The following is a 22,608-nucleotide window of genomic DNA, read 5'->3' on the forward strand; positions in this document are numbered from 1 at the left end:
TCTTCATCTCTAATAAATTTGAAATATTCTTTGTCTTATTTTTATATAAAATCTTGGGAATCTTGTTGGAGCTGAACATAAACTTAATGGTAAATCGACAAATGATAAAGTCCTCTTTAATGATACTTTTTATTTATTATAAGAATATAGGATATACATACATATCGTCCCCTGAAATGCAAAACAACGCGTGAAGGTTAAAGCCATTTTCTGAAGGGTACCCTGTATTGGGGGTAGGATATAATATGACCCGATGTCAGTCATACTTTAAAATATAATTTCTCGGTACAAAAAATTAACTAAATTTCATAACAATTGCTGTCTAATCAACATAATTATGACTGTTAAAACCATATTCCTGAGGCCCACCTATGAGGGAGCAAGTTGAAAACGTACACCGATATTGCTTATTTTCTATACCAAACAAACCTTATTAATAGAGATTATTTGTAGAAAAGTTTAGCCTTCCATTTCATCCCTTAAGGGAATTTTTTCACTTTATACTAAAGAATTTCATTGATGATACGTCATTTTGTTACAGAAAATATAAATGCAAAATAACGTAACAAACGTAACTTGAAAAATACTCCGAAAATTAATACTTTTTCTTCCGAAATTGATCTCTTATCATGTTTTACACATAAATGTAAAATTTCAGATGACGATATGTTATTCCCTAACTATGAATTTACAATAACTTTACAGCCTATAGACTACAGTGTGAGTTATATTTATTTTACTTCATTGAGATAAGGATAGCATACTAGGTAATAATAGTGTAAAAGAAAATTGTAATTTTAAGGATTTTTTTTTTAATTATCCAGAATTTTATTTAAAATTAAATTTCATTTTGAATATTTATGCAAAATTATGTTTCATTCAGAATTTAAAAATTTTTTTAAATATATATATTTATTACAACATGTATAAGAGATATGTCTGGTAAGTCCACAATATCAATACCCACCTGTGCTAGAATTACAGTCGCTTGCTGTGGGTTTGGTTGTTGTGTTACGTAGTTCACTTGTTGCATATTAGGGACGTTAGGCAATGTCTGTTGAGAAGTTTGCGAACTGTAATATTGAGTTTGGGAGGGAGCAGTTGTTGGTGACAAAGCTTGTTGTGGCGATTGCACATCAGTCGTATAATTACATGGAGATGTCATTGATTGTTGCTGATAACCTGCAAAACTTTGGTTTTGTTGAGGTTCACTATTATTTTCAACATTACGTTGCATAACATCATCGCTTTGTAAAGTAAGTTGTTGCTGAGGTTGTTGTATTGATTGGATTTGTTGTTGGTTGATTTTCTTGGCATCGTCGTCGTCTTCAGAGTCAACTTCATCTTCTTCTTCCTCCTCTTCGACATTTGGAGGAAGCATTTCTCGTTGATTTTGTAGAGCTAATTTTTCCAAACGAGATTTTTCATTTTGTAATTGCAATTGCGTCTGACGCTGAATCCGTTCTTTTGAAAGAGAGTATACTTGTACTTTCAACAGTCTTACTACAGCTCTGGCATCTTCTTCAGATATTATATTTTCCTGCTTCATATCATGACATAATTGTTCACAATCGTCTTTTTTAATATCAAATTCAAACTGTATGGCTTCGTTTTCTTTGTGTTTTGAAGAACGTTTTTTCGGATCCAGAAATCTTAGGCGAAACTCAATAACATTATTATCGGGGTTATTTAGAAAAGCTTCTGTCGCTGTTGGCTCCACTCGAATACCAATATCTTCTTCGAAGAATTCGGAGTTTAGTAAATCCTTACAGCTTGGACGATCTTCTTTTTTTAATTCAATACATTTTTCTATTATTTCTCTAACTTTGGGATCCTCTACTTTACTTAGAGCGGCAGGCTTAATGCCTGAAATCACCTTTTTGTATATCTGGGCTGGTCCTTTACACTCACTATATGGATATTCCGAAACAGCCATTTCCAACATGCACATACCAAAAGCATAGACATCAACAGACTCATCATAATGTTCTTCATACATTTCTGGCGCCATAAATTCCGGTGTACCAATAACCGATTTAGCGTGTGAACGATTTTTTAGGGTAGCCAGACCCAAATCTCCAATTTTGACACTTCCAGTAGTACCGGTTATAAAGATATTATCACATTTTAGATCACGATGAATTATGGGCAACTGACGGGTATGTAAAAAGTGTAACCCCTTTAAAATTTGACGACACCAAGACTTAAGGACCTTTGGATTTATTTTCTTAAAACGTTTAAGATATCTGAAAAAGATTTATTGTAAATATTTTTGAAGAATTTGTATAACGACATTATTTTATTTATTAATTAGTAATACTAAAAGCCTTTGCGGCCAATAACGTATTACATATCGCACACCCAGTACTAAAGTGACTCAACTCAAAATTTTATTTTTGCCTTTTTACGTTCTTTAAGCCTTAAACTATGCACAAGATACTTGTTTTTCTCTAAAAAAAATATAAGTGTATTTTGTTGTTGTTAACTGTTCAAGAAAAACGTTATGTCTTTCTTTATGTTTCAGAATTTGTAAAAAAAAACTGTTCCCTTTTCTGAAAAAATTTTGAGTTTTGTCACTTTTGTACTGGGTGTGTAATATTTAGTATTTTACATGTATCTGCTATCATATTTTATATAATTCAAAATTGGTATAATGAAATGTATAAAAAAATAATAAAGTTTGCTTAAATTTATTGAAATAGAAAATTGAAATTTACACTCTTAATTTTTCGATATGATGTATAAAATTTGTTTAAGACTCCCTATCAGTGCTTACGCTCATTCTGTAACAATTACTATTAGGGTAGACATTATAAATTTATTGATAACTTAAATGATCAAGAAGGCATTTTCGAAATAACCTGCAAAAAAAGAAAACACTCTTAGATCACTCGGCAAGATATTCCAGTATCTTGCAGCTCTTGAGCGATAACAGAACACGTTATAGACAGAACACGTTTCTGGTGGATCTGAAAAAAAATAAATCTTTTATGAAGATATGATGGTGTACCATGTTTAATGATTTTATAAAAGTATATTAAATTACGGAGTTTTATGTACTGTTTGAAAGAACAGGATAAAAAGTTGTTAATAGCATTAGATATGAGTTCATAGTATTTAATACAATAGGCAAACCTACCAATTCTCTTGTCCACACGAAATATTATATCTAGGATTAGTGGACTGACACAGAGTAGATCTCAGTATAGTGATTAATATGTGACATTAACAGTGCGTGTAAACTTAACTTTCGTGGGCAATTATAAACCAGAGTGATATAGTCGTCAGAGTGCAGAAGTCAAACGAGGCGAGATGAAATATCAATATGTTCTGTTATTTACATTGCATTCAAATTCTACCTATCGAATACCTAAGAATATCTGCTGCAGATATTAATTAATTAATGCAAAACGGATAATTTGTTAACAAAGAATATTTAGTTAGAGTAGATTAGATTCTAAAGTTGTTACAAATATGTATATATACACCATCTATATGGCGTTATTTTGATTTACGCCATTGAATAGGAAAATATATTTACATTGGACTTAAAAGTTTCTCTTGAAAAAATTTTTTGATATTCGGTTTGATGGTTTGATATTATGTTCATCTTTTGAATTCTTTATTGACAATTATTGTCTATCCTTTTCTAGTCGTAAAAGTATTTTGTTTGGACAATTCAGAAAAAAATTTCCATTCAAAAGAAAACTCAAAACTTTTATGGCTGTCACAATTTTGATTAAGTCACATGTTATTTCTTTTTTAATTTTGAACAACATTTTAAAAATAAATAAACAAAAATATTATTATCAAAACTATTAAGAATTATGACGCGACCACCTACCTACATAATTTATTAGATTTAGGCAAAATTGTATTATATATGAGCAGTAAATACCAGAAAATTTCAGAGTACCCTAAATGTTTACGCGCGATGTTCCAAGTCGATAAACATTAATGTTAATAAATTGGAAGAAAAGTCAAGACCTAAAGTTTACCCTCACTCAAAAACATTTTAAAAATAAAAAAAATATGATCAAAACTATTAAAAGCTATGACACGACCTACATAATTTATTAGACTTAGGCAGAATTGTATTGTCATATGAGCAGTAAATTCCAGAAAATTCCAGAGTATTCTAAATGTTTACGCGCGATGTTTCAACTCGTTAAACATTAATGTTAATGAATTGGAAGAAAAGTCAAAACCTAAAGTTTACCTTCAGTCAAATTTTGTTAATATTAGTCATAATTTAACCTTCAATGGCGATTATCGCTCATGGCCTACATTATGGGATATTTTCATGTTTTACATACGATAACAGTCGGCTTAATGATATCGAGCGCTTATATTATTTGGTGTAAAGGAAAGATAACGAAGCGAAAGAAATTGTATCCAAATGTCCGTTGACTAATGCATTGTTCGATATATCGTGGAAAAGCGTAATCATGTAATGCTAGTTAATAATCAATTAAAGTGATTGTTTGGTTTAGAGACGATAACAGAGGAAACTAGTTGCTCACTAAAAAAGTGGAATCAATGGTTTTCTGACCGCTATATTGATATATGAGATTCCCACTCAAAATTGGAATCCAATTATCGTTTTTATTTGCATTAAAAACCTGCCTTCTCAGACAGTGGTACTAAGGAAACGAAGTGTTAAGGCCAAAACAGCTTTATATTTATGAAAAGTTTTGGACATGTGTTTGGCCGAAACATTAGATTGTATACGCGATCTTATAAGTTCCGATACTGACAAGAAAGGCAATGAACGAAGGGAAAAGGCACATTGTTCACATGATATTCAAGATTGTACGAACGAACATCGTTGTTCTATTTATAATAAGCGGCACCATACTTCACTATATCGGGACTCTGCAGTTTTGCCCAACTCTAGCAATCCACTAATGACCGACGACCTAAAACGTCAGCTACATTAGTAGAAAGAGCGATTAAGTCAGGCACTATAGTTGAACGACAAGTATTTCATACTAGTCAAAACAAGCATTGCACTTCCTACTTTAATAAGATGACAATTCTAGTGTGATTCTACGACCCGCTAATCCTACACCTAATAACCCTCGACCGACTTTGTCGAGAACAACAGCTGCAAGACCTACTGAGACAGGTACCATGACTTAACGACAAGTATTCCATACTCGTAATAATGGTTGTGAAGGAGGCTGTCGAAGACTACCCTAAAATTTTAGTGTTCTGAACGGTAGGGATACGTCTGCCTTCGACTGAGATGTTGAGTTCCATACTTACTTCCTTGGAGCAAGAAATGAATAGCGACGCTGTTGAAGCCGTTAGCGATTTGAGTTGAATGCTGTCGTGGTATGAGATTCCCTGAAACCATGTTGGCGGTTGGCTAGCGAGAAATGCTTTTTCAGAGATAGTAATAGTAGCGATTATAAAACCTTTTTTAATGGTGATAAAAAAGAAATCGGGCGGTATGATTCTTCGTTTATAGCGGGTTTATCAGGTTTTAGATTGGGAATAACTCGCGCAACTTTTCAAATATCAGAAATCACCAATTGGTGAATCAAGAGTTCAAGAAAGTGGGTGAGAAATTTTATTGACTTTAGCATTGAAATGACATCAGGACCATGTGCAATTGATGATTTGGAATAGGAGATAATATCTTCAACTTCAGCAGGAGTGAAGGAATAGGGCACAGAGTCTCGTTTGAGATTGGTTCTACAGATTATAGCCCTTTTGTCCCGGCAGAACTGAGTTGCACATTTCTTGGCATCTGTATATTGAATGTTGTTAAAGGCGACAGCGGCGATATTTTTATTATTTGTTTGTGGTTTTTGGTTGTGGCTTGGACAAGTAGCGACGAGCAGACAATGGAGATGTCTGGGGACTTTTGCATCTTGCAGTAATTCTTCTAGAGAATTCCTCATTTATTCTGAATTCTGAATCATCTATCAGGTCAGCAATACTAATTCCGCGGGAATCGTTTGGTAATTGGATATAGATCTCATAATGAGCATTGAAATCGGCAGGAATTATTTTGTTATTAACTTGCAAGAGATGAGATATGCTTAACTGATAACTGGCCCCAATTATGTTACCTTCCATAAATGGGTGGGATATGGGAGAGATGGAAGGGACTGTTAGCGAGAATGTTAATATCATGCATTTATTTTGTAAGTTCCTAAGTTCATTGCAGTTTAACTGCATGACTTGGAATGAGTGATGGGAATCTTAGAGGTTGCCTTAGAGATGGAAGTAATAGGGCATATGACAACTGAAGTGTTGATGTTGTCTGTGTTAATTGTTGTTGTAGCATAGACAAATGCGTTTGCACAGTACTGCGGGAAGGTGTTATTTGTACGGACTGTTGGGATGGGATTATTAATACAAAAGACAGCTAGAAAACTTGAACGCCAGTTTCTGTGTGAACGTAAATTTATGCATCGTCTCAAATGGCACCAATTTCCACAACCATTGCACTTTATGAATGTTATGTTTCTCCGTATAACATATTGACATACAGAGCACGTCCACACATGTGGGCGAGGACTATAGTGTACATAATGTGGAGTGCGTACACGGATTGGAGGTGTTATACTGGGAGGGGTTGTACTAGTGTTTATTGGTTATGCACTACAATAAGCTGTGTTTAAGTACAAATCGATTATTTTCTGTATTTTTCCTCTAAGTGTAAATCCTAATGGTTTACTACATTGTTTACATTGTTGATGGAAAACTGTTAATAATTCAACGAGTAAACCGCTAACTGTATTTAAACTTTGTTAGCCTCCTTAAATATATGTAGTTATTAACAGTCGTCATTTAGAAGCCTTAAAGAGCACTTCTTGTGTAGATGCATTCTTAAGGTAAATTATCTAATTTATCTCCCTTTTATTAAACTAATTCTTTGTGTTTTATTCATTTTGTGCATTTACACTGAATCATATCGGATTGACGCCGAAACAAGCTGGGAGAACAGTTGCGGTGACTGGTGAGACCTGAGCAGTTTTTTAGGTGACACTAGTTTGTCTATGGTTTCGGTCAATTCCGAAAAATTGCCAAATCTGATTTGGCAGAATTGAATCCTTTCGGAAGCATACCTGTGGACATATTATTAGGAGCTGATGTATGCCCCCAGCTAATCATTATTGGCTCAGAAAACCATATTTATTATTAATTCATCTTCTTCGAAGAAAGATATAAACTAACTAAAAATCGCTACGTTCCAATAGGTAATGCACCCACATGATGTAGAAACTTGTAAGTTTCTTAATTATTATCATTTTAGTTAAGATAAGTAAACGGCAACCACAAAGATAAGTAAACGGCAACCACTTAAAATTATTTCTGAAGCATTATTTTCATATCGTCTAAGACAGCGCATTACCTACACACACTTATTACAACTTTCTACGAAGTTATATTAAAATATGAATAATTTGACAATTACATCTATTCCTAGCGCTCAATATATTGAAAAGAAGGATTTTTAGTAAATTTGCTAATACCAATGATCACTTTTGTTGGTATCTTAATGTATTGTTTTTCGGTCAGTAGAAAGACTTGATGTTTCGAATTCCTAAATCATCACTATATATCAATTTACTTTACTAACTTTTCCCTAAATTCAACTTAATGCAGCAAGATTCCATAGTGATTCAACCGGAGTCTCATTGAGCCTCCACCAGAGTCTCTTAATGGCTCAACCAGGGTCTCATCATGGCTCAAACGGTGTCCATAATGACCCAAGTAGCAAAACACAGAGTCTTAATCATAGTTCCCACCTGATTCCCATTAAGTAGTAAAAACTGAAGTCTTGTCATGGCTCATTTTAATTTGAAAAAAAATACAGTCCACAAGAGTCTTTAATGACTTGACATTTATTAGATTACAACTCTTTTGAGTGTTGGAGGGGGGCCGGCAATATTTACTCAAACTCAAAATGTCAAAGTATTAATAATGGAAGTCAAGAAAAACAATCTCCACCAAAAACAGGATACTGTATTCCTGCCATACAAATAATCTACCAATGTAAAAGATAGAAGCGTGATCCTCAATCTCTAAAAAGTTGAAAGCACAAGAACAAGTGAGCCTGTTAGCTAAACGCACCCTTAGCTATACAAGATAATAAGAATGACTATCCAACATAGAAAACAAAGACACAAAAAAGCAAATATTGTAATCAGAAGTAAATACAACAACGATTGTAAAATACGACAAGAAATCAAGATAAAAATTATTTGCAATAAAAATAAAATTACTCTGTTCATCAATTCAATGACAACACACTATCCGCAAATTTAACTCCAAAGTAAAATATTTTTGACGCCTCCACACAATGTCTAAGACTAACAATTCAATCAGTCTCTAATATGTCAAATAAAACACCATGACAACTCACCAACTTTTCTAAGAATATACGACCATAACACGACCAAATTACCTCTAAAACCCACGATGCAAGATAGGAAAATTAGTGACATATAAAAAAGAAAATATTGAAAGCAAAGAATGATTTAAAAATGAAAAACCAACGATTACATTAAACTAAGTATCCCTTAAGAACTGCAACAGCTAATAATCATAATCATAAGAAGAACAGCAACTGAAATAGACATTTAATTGCAAATAGAGTTCAAACCATAGAACAATTCGCACAACAGAAAAAAAAAACAATTTCAAGACTGCTGACCGAATTGGAAATAGACCAAATAAATTAACTGAAAACAAAGCAAAGAACTCATGTACATGAACAAATAAGAGAACAATATGAAGATCAAAACTATAAAAATAAAAATGGTTTATCCGATGCCAAAAATAATACCAAAAATATCTCTCCCAATGACCAAGACACTCTCTCACTATAAACAATCTGAGAATTAATCAAACATTAAAGATATTTCCACACACCAAAAGATAAAAACTCCCTCAGCACTATAAATACAAATAAAATATTATCAACCTTGCCCAAAACTAAAACAATATCTGAAGCAATGAAAGATCCACACTCAAACAACTTAAACTACTAATACCAACTACAGCAATCCCACCACACCCCATTAATACAACAAGACCACCTCCTCTCTTAAAACATATTGAACAATGCTAAGCAATAATCTAATATGAAAACGCTGTAACAATAGCACTAACAAATCTAAACCCATATTAGATATCCATATCAAAGCATCAAACAACAATGAAATTCCAACTTACACAACACACCTCTGAAAAAGACACAAACCCAAATATTGGCAATAAAAAATCAGATGAAATAGAAGCACCACCACAATACAACCTGAGCAACTGACAACTAAAAAGATATACAAATCCTAGCAAAGGATAATATGTAAAAAAACCAAGCTTTTTTTTTAAGAAATCCTATAATATGTATAACAAATCATAAGCCCAAAACAGCAAGCTACACAAAACATTATGTCTCACCAACACAAGATGTAGATCAATATATGCCATCAATCACAAAACACAATATGTTATAAAAGTAGTCGTCATTGTAGAATTCCGAAATTTAAAGTTACGGTTAAGAGAAACCCATATATAATACATCATTGTTCACCAGGGCATGAAATATCATTCAAAATGTAATCAAACAATACGGATCCTACACAATATATCACAGATAATGAAAAGCAGCTATTAAGAAATTAATGCAGAATTTCCCGCTATCATACAAAGCATGATTTCAGAACAAGAGCCACATTTAAAACTGGGACACTGAAAATCACCCATCCTAAAATGATGATGAGAAAAATAATCTGTTAAACAGAAGCCACAACCACCCAGTCCACTACCATAGGATAAAAAAAGAGTACAGTTAAATATAAAGTTGCAATTAAAGATAAAATCTATTTTCTTTAAGAAACATGAAAACACTAAAACATCATGGAATTCTACCATAATAAAACCATACAACAAAAATAACCATTGTACCTCTAAATATCAAACAAAAGTCATCCATGCGAACCAATACAAATATTTACATACTGCTCATCTACATCATGAGAAAAAACAAGAGTGTTATATTAGGCTGTGCCGAATCTTATATACCCACCATCAAATCATATGTCTGAAATTTCATGTGAATTTCGGAAAGTGGACCTATACTATAACAACCGCTGTTTTTGCTAATGCAATTTAATCATTTATTAGATTTTTTTCTAAACTGATATATTATATATAAATTGTAATATAGTTAGGGTGATCGTAGCACTTATTTTATCATATTTAACAATTTTGTAATGTTTTGATTTCCTGCAAATTTACTTATGGTAAATTTTGGATCCTCCTAAATTTCTAGAAAGATTTTGCATTCAATAAAACTTGTTTTGTCGAATATCAATGCTTTCTAAGCCTTATATGAAGGCTTTAATCCAATATGGCTCGATGGTCATAAAATTTGACAAAAAGATTTTAGATCCCATAAAACTAGTTCATGACGAATTTTATCGTCATGATCCTCTTAATATTTGGCAGAGAGATTATAGTTTCTATAAAACATGTTTATGTCAATTACGTTGATATACTGGCATTTTGAAGCAAATTATGAACTTTAAAGTAATTTTCTGAGAGTAACCTTACATGGGGGGTAGGGTCAATTATGAGCCGATATCCATAAAATTTGGCAGAGAGATTTTAGTTCCCCTAAAACTTGTTTATGTCGAATTTCGTTGCATTGCTATTATCGTATTTTCAACAGACAAACGGACGGACATGGCTAGATCGTCTTAGAACTTAATAAGGACCCAGAATATATATACTTTTGCGGGTCTATTTCGATCAATTTTGATCGAAATATACCCCGATATTTTTTGATGGTGGGTATAAAAAGCAAGAAGAGCAACCAGGCATCTATACAACATCAAAATACATCAACACATCCCACCATATGTCAAAAATTACAAGTTTAACACCAATAAAACATACAAAAATCAAGAAATCGGGACACTATCATAAACCATAAAAGAGCACGTTGCAAGACATTCAATAAATTTTCCAAATTCTAAGAAAAACCACAATAACAATTTAACAAGTAAGAGTGTTATATTCTATGCTATGCCGAATCTTTTATACCCACCATCAAATCACTGCCTTATAAATAAACTTATATTTTGAATATTTTATTATATGTCGATATTAATGAGAACATCAGGGAAATATTTGAAAGAGTTCCATTAATTGGAGTTTAACTATTGACAGTGCTCTTTCGAATTAAATATGTACATTAATTTATATAGGGAGTAGGGTTATTTATACATATATGGACCAATTCTCATAAAAGTCGGTAGGAAGATTTCAGTTCCTTATTTATTTCAAATTTCATAGATCTATGTATTTGTATTTTTAAGACCGTAATGAGCATTAAAGTAATTTTCTTAAAGGGACTTAATACGGGGTTAGGGTTAATTATGGACCGATCCTCATAAAATATGATAGAGAGATTTTAGCATAAAATTAGTTTATGTCGAATTGCATTGCGGTATTCGTATTTTTCGCGTTGTAGTAATTTTCTGAGGGGGAATTTATATGGGGAGGGGTTATAATGGACTGATCGTTATAAAAATTGGTAGAGAGATTTTGTACTCGCATTTTTAAGCCAGTAATGAGCGATAAAGTAATTTTCTGATGAGGACCTTAAATGAAGGGTAGAGTCAATTTTGGACAGATCACCACAAAATTTGTTAGAGAGATTTTAGCTCATATAAAACTTACTTCTGTGAAATGTCATCACTATAATCGTATTTTTAAGTCAGTAATGAGCGTTAAAGTATTTTCTGGAGGGGACCTTATATGGCGGGAAAAGTCAATTATGAACCGATCCACATACAATTTGGTGGAAAGGTTTTGGCTCCTAAGATACTTACTTATGTCAAATTTCTTCGCAATACTCTTATTTTTACTCCAACAATGAGCGTTAAAGTAATTTTCTGAAGGGGACCTTATATAGGCGGGTAGGGTCAATTACGGATCGATCCACATAAAATTTGGTAGAGATTTGGTAGAGATATTTTTACGCCAATAATGAGCGTTAAAGTGATTTTCTGAAGGGGACCTTATATGGGGGGTAGGGTCAATTATGGACCGATGCACATAAAATTTGGTAGAGAGATTTTGGGTCATATAAAGCTTACTTCTGTGAAATCTCATCACTAAACTCGTATTTTTAAGCCAGTAATGAGCGTTAGAGTCATTTTCTGAAGGGGACCTTATATAGCTTCATTCTATATGTATTAGCAGAAAAATCATACATTCTCAATTAAATATGCAACTTGTTATAAGCTCGCGCCAATCTAACACAAAATGAACTTTGCAATATCGGAGTCAGTTTAGGTATTTTCAGCTATCTACTCCTAGTAGATTTACATAATTCAAATAAATTAATTAAATACCCTGGAGTCTGCAATTTATATGATCTATAAAAGTGTAATAAATTTCGATATTTTATAAATTCCACAAAGAAAAAACCCAAGAAATCTGAAACATAAGACGAAACATGCTGTGACATTCTAAGGGAATGTACCCAGTAGGATTTTGAGTTAACTTAAAACTAACTTATGGTTAACCACAAATGAGTCAGAGGTGACTCAAAAGCTAACAATTTTGCTTATAAAATACTATTCAGTTTTTCAATGTGATGTCATAGGAACGAGTCAGTACTCACTCACTATACATCAGTTTCAGTTAACCAGAAGTTACCTCAAGATGAGTTAGTTTCTTGTGCATAAATAAAATATCAGCTGTGAGTTACCTGTGCAATTTTCTTATATTTTTATACTATTTTTAACAAATTGTTAATGATTATAAATGCGTTCAATATGCAGCAACATTTCCTTCCTATATACACCATTATCTATGTCTTATATTCCTGAAAATGTTAATTTAATAATAATAAATTCATTTTTCATTGCTGAAACAAATTTTCATTTTCATAATTTCATTTTTTCAATACAAATTGTTTGACAAATTTGATACGAGTTTCTATTTTATTTTTTATTTAAAATTTTATTGAAATGTTTGCTCATTTCCTCGATCATTTTTGAGTTACTTTGAAGCTAGTCATAAGAAGTTATCAAAAAGTTAACTGGATTTTTAGTTAACTCACAAAATCCTACAGGGTAGGTACCTAATAACTCGATTAAAAGGTACCAGAAAATATCTCTAAAAAAATATAGGCCAGATGATTTGGGTGTAAAATTGTCAAATTTTTAGGAAAAAATCGTCAAATTCGTCAACTAATTTTTCGAAATCGTCATTAAATCGTCAAAGCTACTTTCCGTGTATATAATATACATGTTTGATGGTATTTATACGATTTTATAGTAATTATTTTCAGCATCGAGAAATTTTTATCCACTTCGATAGATTTTAGATTTGTTTGTTTGTACTTTAAGTTTGCTTAGCTGCATCTACAGCTAAGACTTCTTGGCGAATCGAAAGATTATAACGCCAACACCAATTATTCCAGTACGACTGGACAGAATATCAAATTGTGTTTTTTTTTAGTTCTCCACCATGATCAAAATTAAAACTTAGGTTAAGTTAACACGAATGAATATGGTCAACATGCACTTCAAAAAACCGTAACTCGGTACAGTTAATCGACGTCACACATTTGACCAGTGCGGATCGAAACGTAAAACTCTCGAAGGCAGAGCAAAAAGGACGGTCTGATTCCCCTTAAGCGATAATGGCAACGACGTACGACAATCTTCCTCCACCCAGAACTGAATTACGAATGCATTTGTTTATAATCTGTTTAATTTGACAAATATGATTTAAAATACTTTACATTGAGTTCTTACAATATAACCCTAGTAAATGAATGTATATTAGATGTTTCAATTATTCGTATGCAAAACAAATTTCCTCCTTTAAATCAAATGTCCAAAAACACTACTACCTCTATCCATCTTCCCACTACCAATTATTATAGATTCAATAACCTCAAAGATGTTTGAGTTCGTTATTACGTAAATCATTTGATCAATGGACATTAGACCGACTCACCCTGTATGGAAAGCAAAAACGTGTTTTTGTTACCCCTCTCAAAATTTACCTTGCTTTGTTTTATGATGATTCCCAAAATATTTTAAGTCTAGCGATGACCGTTCGTGAGCTAGACCAAATTGAAAAAAGGTATTTTGGAATTATTTTTTTCAAATTTAAGTTTTGTTTTGAAACAATATATTCGATATGGGGTATCGTTTGAAAGGGGTTTTTAAGCCGCGTCCAATGATGTATTAATCATAAATAACCGTCCACTCATAATTGTCTTATTCCAAAATATTTAAAATTGTTGTTATTCACTAATAAAAATAAAATGTATGCACAATTTTGCAAATTTTGAGCACCACTAGACGTGGCTTCAAAAAACATTTCAAATGATACCACATATTGTATATTTTGTTTAAGAAAGAACTGTAAAATTAAAAAAAATTACAAACAAATAAGAGTGCTATATTCGGCTGTGCCGAATCTTATATACCATTCACCATAGTGTATTTAAAATATATCAATTCTATAAAATTTTAATTTATTCCATTTTCCCGTTTATATTATTATTATAGCAATAGCAAAACGAACAACAACAACGCTAAATGAAATAAACACACAAAAAAACAAAATACAAAAGGCAGTGAAACCAACAGACATCCAAACATACGAAACGAAATACACAAAAAAACAAAATACACAACGCAATGAAACCAACAGACACCTAAACATATGAAACTGAATACACCAAAAAACAATATACACAAGACAATGAAACATACGAAACGAAATACTCCAAAAAAAGCAAAAACTAAATACACAACGCAATGAAACCAACAGACATCCAAACATACGAAACTGAATGCACCAAGAAACAAAAACAATATACACAAGGCAATGAAACACACAGCCATCCAAACATATGAAACGAAATACTCAATGAATAAGCAGTGTTGTTGTTGAATTTATTTAAGATTCGAATCTCGCCGACATCTGGGGTCCTTTAAAAACTGATTTCAACAAACACACAGACGGACAGACAGACGGACATAGCTTAATCAACTCCGCTACCTATAAGGATCCAGAATATATACTTTATGGGGTCGGAAAATTATATTATAGAAATTACAAACGGAATGACAAACTTATATATACCCTTCTCACGAAGGTGAAGGGTATAAAAATCGTGCCCCCATACGATATTTTCTTGAAAACTGTCCAGCTCACGAACGGACAACACTAAACCCAAAATATTTTGGGTAACATCATATTACATAACAGCGAATATTTTAAGGGGGGTAACTCAAGCACCATTTTTTGTGAGTCGGTCTAATGGACATACTCTAAAACATTAAATTGTTTAATTTTATTAACATTTTCATTGGATATTCTAAATACATCGGTTTCCTTTAAAATTAGAGATAGAAATATGATAAAATGTATTAAAATTAGTCAAATTTACAGTTAAAATCGTCAAATCGTCAACAGGTCATTTTTAACAGTGAAAATCGTCAAAATGACGATAAATCGTCAAATCTGGCAACAGTGTATAGGCACTATCAGCGCATGAACAACTCTCTTTCTTACATGAAAAGGCAACAAATCTAAAGTAAAATTAACCCTAGAAATAACAATGTTAACATGACCCTAAAAGCTAAAACCAGTATCAATAATTACACTGAAAAATTGTAACCACTACTTTTACCGAAAAACATTGCCTTAATCTTATCCGTATTGATAGAAAGACGATTATCAGTAACCCAATTCAAAAGCAGTCCAACAGTAAAGTCAATCATACTTTGCAAAACATCAGGAAATACAGCATCACCTCTGAACAGCAGCTGAACATCATCCGCAAATGAAAATGGAAGACACATACATATTACTAGAAACCATACTGAAAAGATCATTCATAAACATAATGAAAAGTAGCGGACCAAGAACAGATTCCCGCGGAACCCCACTATAAACTGGCAGCATTCCAGAGCAACGACTATCTATTAGATAGATAATAAGCTGATCTGGAAAAACCATAATATCTATGCAACTTATTAATTAAAAGCAAATGATTTACTCTATCAAAGGCTTTAGCAAAATCCAATGGTAATAAAACACAAATACTTTTCCCAGAAAGATTACTCCTAATGTTATCGGTTAAACCAAGAAGCAAACCTATTGTACCTAAAACCCGATTGACAATCATGAAGCAGTTGATTTTCATCAATATGTTGAATATGAATCTTCATTAGATGCTCAACCATCTACAAAGCCTCTGACCAAAAGTAACTTCAGCAAACAGACTCTCAACAATTCCATAATTTCTACCACTTTATGTAATGGCTTTCCCGAAAAGTTTATGAGTCTGGAAACAGTATTCAACAATTCCTAAACTAATTTAGGCAATAAAAGATGTCTGGAGCTCAATACAACTGAATTACATGGCCAAGCTATATGAATCACTTCCAAACAGGATTTGTGCAGTGTTAGTCAACCATGGAGGTTTAACACATTACTAAAATAGCTAAGTTTAATTTAGCATATCATTGTAAATAATCTAAATATCTATTTTTAAATTTTCAGGGGAATATTCTATTCAAGTGACGAATTTTTAACAGTAGATTTTTTCGGTTAATTTAAAAAAAAATATATAAATGTATATATTATAGATATAAACATTCATATCACATTTGCATCAGAACAAAACATATTATAATGAGGAGAAAAACTAATTTCAAGAAATTCCTGATCTAAAAATATAAGCTTTGCAAAATTATATTTATATATAATTTCAGGCCCATTCGTAAAAACGAACGATTTAATGATAACAAGTAAGAGTCCTATATTTGGCTGTGCCGAATCTTATATAGCCTTCAGCATGATGTGTTAAACAGAATAGCCAGTACAAAAAATTATTACAAAAAATAAAAATTTACCAGTTGTAAAATGAACAAGTGAGTGTTATATTCGGCTGTGCCGAATCTCATATACCCACCATCAAACCGTATGCCTTAAAAGGATATTACTCATCAAATTAACTGATGAGGACCTTATATGAGAGATAGGGTTAATAATTGACCGTTTTTTCATAAAAAAATGTTAGACCAATTTTAGTTCATACAAAACATCTTTACATCGCATATCACTTCCCGACACTTTCCGCTTGAAATTGGGTAGGAAGATTTATGTTCCTATAAATGTTTTTTATATAAAATTTCATAACTGTTCACGTATTTTCAAGACAGCAAAGATCGTTAAAGTAATTTTCTTATGGACCGATCCTCAATACATTTGGTAAATAGGTTTTAACTCGTATAAAAAATATTTATGTGTGTCGAATTTCATCGCTTTTCTGTATTCTGTATTTTTAAGCCAGTAATTACAGTTTAAGTAATTTTTTGAAGGGTTTATGACCAATATTTCGAAGTGTTACAAACGGAATGACAAAATCAATATACCCTCCATCTTTTTTGATGGTGGGTATAAAAAGTATCAGAATGTCCCCTTTTATAGATTTTCGATCAATCAGGGTATTGCATAACTGCATTAAAACCAAAGAATGTATCGTTCTTACAACAAACAAGTTGAAAAAATCGTTTCCTCCAAATTTGTATTAACTTAAAAGTACTAAAAAGTCCCACTTTACATGTTCTCATTATATATACAAAATTTCATGTTTCTTGGTTCAATATTATAGTAAATTCAAAAAGTACCTTTTCGAGAACGAATAAGTACCAAAAGGTTCCCATTTATAAGTTCTCACCTAATCCGGACTCTACATGTTTAATTTCACGATTCTAGGTAGATTCTAGGTAGAACGAACAAGTAAGAGTTCTATATTCGGCTGTGCCGAATCTTATATACCCTTCACCATGATGTGTTAAAAACATTCAGTACGAATTTTATTACAAAAACTCAAAAATATTAATTGCAAAACGGCAAGGTATCAAAAAGTCCCCTTTTATGGGTTCTCACTTAATCCGGGCTCTACATACTTAATTTCATGTTTCTAGGTTCAATATTATAGAAAATTCAAAAAGTACCTTTTGTCATTCCGTTTGTAATTTCTATAATATTTTATGATTTTATTATTTATTTATTTATTTCAACAGAATACAAGCCCATAAGCCTAATTAATATATAATATATATATATATATATATATATATATATATATATATATATATATATATATATATATATATATATATATATATATAGGTAGCGGAGTTGATTAAGCTATGTCCGTCTGTGTGTTTGTTGAAATCAGTTTTTAGAGGACCCCAGATATCGGCGAGATCCGAATCTTCAATAATTCTGTTAAACATGCTTTCGAGAAGATCGCTATTTAAAATCAGCAAAATCGGTCCATAAATACCGGAGATATGAGCAAAAATCCGAGACAACTTCTGAAAATTTCATCAAAAAGACAAATTTTTCTATGCTTTGATATACATATATGTAGCAACAACAACACTGCTTATTCATTGAGTATTTCGTTTCATATGTTTGGATGACTCTGTGTTTCATTGCCTTGTGTTTATTGTTTTTGTTTCTTGGTGTATTCAGTTTCGAATATTTGGATGTCTGTTGGTTTCGTTGCGTTGTGTATTTTGTTTTTCTTTTGAGTATTTCGTTTTGTATGTTTGGATGGCTGTGTGTTTCATTGCCTTCTGTATATTGTTTTTGTTTCTTGGTGCATTCAGTTTCGTATGTCTGGATGTCAGTTGGTTTCATTGTGTTGTGTATTTTGTTTTGTTTTTTCTTTTTTTTTATACCCACCATCAAAAAAGATGGGGGGTATATTGATTTTGTCATTCCGTTTGTAACACATCGAAATATTGCCCATAGACCCATAAAAGTATATATATTCCGGGTCCTTATTAAATTCTAAGACGATCTAGCCATGTCCGTCCGTCTGTCCGTCCGTCCGTCCGTCTGTCTGTTGAAATCACGATAGGGACCACACGAGAGGAGCTAGACAGTTGAAATTTTCCATAAATATTCTCTATTGCTAAGGTTTGTTTGGTATTGAAAATGGGCAATATCGGTCCAATTTTTCGGATAGCCCCCATACAAGTGGACCTCCAAAAAACAGCTATAACGGACATAACTGCTTTAGTAGTACGAGCATAGCGATGAAATTTGACATAAATAAGTTTCATATGAGCCATTATCTTTCTACCAAATTTTTTGAGGATCGGCCCATAAATGACCCTACTCCTCATATAAGGTCCCCTTCAGAAAATGACTTTAACACACATTACAGCTTCAAAAATGCGAGTATAGCGATGAAATTCGATATAAGAAAGTTTCTTACGAACCAAAATTTCTCCACGATTTTTTTTTGGGATCGGCCCATAAATGACCCTACCCCCCATATAAGGTCCCCTTCAGAAAATGACTTTAACACTCATTACTGGCCCAAAAATGCGAGTATAGCGATGAAATTCGGTATAAATAAGTTTTTAACGAACTAAAACCTCTCTACATTTCTATTTTAGGATCGGCCCATAAATGACCCTACCCCCATATACGGTCCCCTTCTGAAAATGACTCTAACACTCATTACTGGTCCCAAAATGCAAGTATAGCAATGAAATTCTACATAAATAAGTTTCATGTGAGCTAAAATTTTTCTACCAAATTTTTTGAGGATCGGTCCATAATTGACCCTATCCCCATATAAGGTCCCCTTCAGAAAATGACTTTAACACTCATTACTGGTCCAAAAATGCGAGTATAGCGATGAAATTCGGTATAAGTAAGTTTCTTACGAACCAAAATCGCTCTACGAATTTTTTTAAGATCGTCCCATAAATGACCCTATCCTCCATATAAGGTCCCCTTCTGAAGATGACTTTAACGCTCATTACTGGCTAAAAATTACGAATATAGCAATAACATTTTACACAATTAAGTTCCTCGCGAGCCAAAATCTTTTTAATAACTTTTATGTGGATAGGTCCATAATTGGCCCTACTCCCGCTATTGGGTCCACTTCAGGAAATAGCCTCAACGCTCATTACTGTCTTAAAAATATGTGTAAAGCGATGAAATGCTACACACGTAAGTTTCTTACGAGCCAAAACCTCTGTACCAATTTTTTTTGGATCGGCCAATAAATGACCCTTCCCGCATATAAGGACCCCCTCTGCAAATAACTATAATGCTCATTACTGGCTTAAAAATATGACTGTAGTGACGAAAATTTATGCACATAAGTTTAATGCGTGCCAAAATCTCTCCACCAAATTTAGGGAGGATCGGTCCATAATTTACCCTACCGCCCTTCAGAAAATACTTAAACGATCATTACTGGCTTAAAAATATGAGTTATGAAATACGGTTGTGAAATTCGCTCCGAATTTCATGCGGAATGTGTCGGTAATTCACTCTACCCCCCATGCAAGCCCCCTTTATAAAATTACAACGTTAATTACTGGCATAAAAATTCGAGTACAGCGATGATATTTAATGTAAACAAGTTTTATATGAATCAAAATCGGTCTACAAAAAATGTTATGAAGATAGGTCAACAATTGACCATACACCATATGAGTTCCTCTTTAGAAAATTTTATGAAGTAAATTCAAATAATTGGATAATTTATACTTAGGAACATAATTCTTCATTCCGAATTTAATGAGGACTCATTTATAACTGACCCTATCCCCTATAAAAGGTTCCCTTCAGGAAAGAGTTTTGGTTATTGAAATACGAGTTTTCCTTATTTAAAATAAGAGTATAGCGCTGAAATTTTGTTAGTTCAAAAGAGCTCGGTCCATAATTGACTTAAGCCATATTCCAAATATCACCCTGATGTTTATAGGGGAGCATTCCTTTTATGGCATACAGTTTGATGGTGGGTATATGAGATTCGGAACAGCCGAATATAACACTCTTACTTGTTTTTTTTTTTGAATATTTCGTTTTGTATGTTTGGATGGCTGTGTCAGGGATGCAAAATGAGATTTTGTTTCAGTATCAAAAAACATTTCAGAGGGTACTTTTTTGGATCTTAGAGTAGTAAAATATTTTTTTTTTTTTTTGCTGAAAGTTGTTAATTTTTTAAATACACCTTCACATATTTAGACATTTTTAAGTAATCAACAACAGAAGTAGAAAAGGTATTATATATACCGTAGGGTGATCGATTATTCGACATTTTCCAAAAACCGGTTTTCGAGTAGTTCGAATAGTTGACATTTGAAAAAAATCGGTTGATATTTTTCAAATTCAGAGAAAACGGTTTTTTATTATAAATAAAAACATCTTGTTTAATTTGAAAAATGACCCGAACTGATTTTTTAAAATAAACATTATTTCTTTAATGTAAAAAATTGGGAAGAATCATAATCCTAGTTTATTCTAAAGTCCCTGTTTAGTAAATTTTCATAGGCATTCCAACACTGCTATAATATTTCAGCGACAAATTAATTATTGTAACTGGAATATAATCTTAAGATTGATAAAATTTTATCCAACAGTTATTCCAATCAATTTTACAAATACATTTTTTTAATAAATTAGGAAAATCAAAAAAGTTTAACCAAAGGTGCTTTAGAAAAATATACTCTAGTTTCTTGACTCGAATATTTTAAAATTTAGACAGGCTGTATTATTATTTATTTCAAAATTTAATTGAAGTAATCTTTGAATACAAAGCAAATAAAAGTATTCGAAACCGGCTTTTAAAAAGTTAAAAAACCGGGTTATTCATTATTCGAAAAATTCAACACTTGTAAATCAGAAAAAAAACGGTTTTAAGACCGATTGAAAAACTGAATCGATCACCCTAATATACATATATTGATATAATGAATCTTTGTCCGTCCCTCAATGTTAACCTTTTAAATATAATTTGATGAACTTCAATGTCCATGGTATCATATAGCTACCATAAAAATATTACCCCGATATTGTATTGTACGTAAATATGTTATATTTTAATAAATGCTGTCTTAAAGAAATTCAGGTCACATTTGGCCCTACTCAAGGATGAATTTAAAAATTCAACTTATTTATTTATATTTATTTTATATTTACAAAGCAAGCGTAACAAACAAATAGATATTTAGGATAAATTGTGTTAATATGTTAGTTAAACTGAAAAATTTGATTGATAATAGAATGAAACCATAAAGTGTTATATAATATAAAATATATATAAATATATAAAAATATTAAGATAAAATACGAAACATAACAAATTTCGAAAAACAGAAAAAAGATAAAGATAAAATACGAAACATAACGAATTTCGAAAAACAGAAAAAACCATTTCGGTGAAATTTAGGTGAGGTGAGGTTTATAATATAATAATTTCAATTAATTACATTATATATTTCTATGTAAAAATAAGAAAAACTTAAAATTTTTCCGAAAAATTACTACATTTGTAATCATTTTGGAGTTGTATACAAATTTGTGATATGTCATTGAAACCGTCTTTTAAAGATCTTTATATGATACTAAATTTGCATATGGTTTATTTGCCAAAAAATTGAAACAATCATAAAAACCTTAAACAAGGACCTTTTTATCCTTAGATCCAGCTCACCAAATATTGACGTCAGGACAAAAGTTTTAAGAAATGGTATCTTAGAATGAACTAAATTT

General features: G+C 31.9%; 1 protein-coding gene across 1 annotated transcript in view; it reads right to left on the reverse strand.

Moving 5' to 3' along the window:
• The window catches only part of LOC119601561 (serine/threonine-protein kinase WNK1-like), a gene marked incomplete at its 3' end in the record, with an annotated part of 235,676 nt that overhangs the window by 61,966 nt on the left and 151,102 nt on the right, over positions 1-22,608 (reverse strand). Inside the window, exon 4 of the mRNA XM_037952574.1 lies at positions 968-2,246. Within this exon, the coding sequence (XP_037808502.1) occupies positions 968-2,246 (1,279 nt within the window). The remainder of the gene's footprint in view (positions 1-967; positions 2,247-22,608) is intronic.

Source organism: Lucilia sericata, unplaced genomic scaffold, assembly GCF_015586225.1.
Source record: "Lucilia sericata isolate MDLA Ls3-8-SP2 unplaced genomic scaffold, ASM1558622v1 Contig000173F_arrow, whole genome shotgun sequence".
Classification (NCBI taxonomy): domain Eukaryota; kingdom Metazoa; phylum Arthropoda; class Insecta; order Diptera; family Calliphoridae; genus Lucilia; species Lucilia sericata.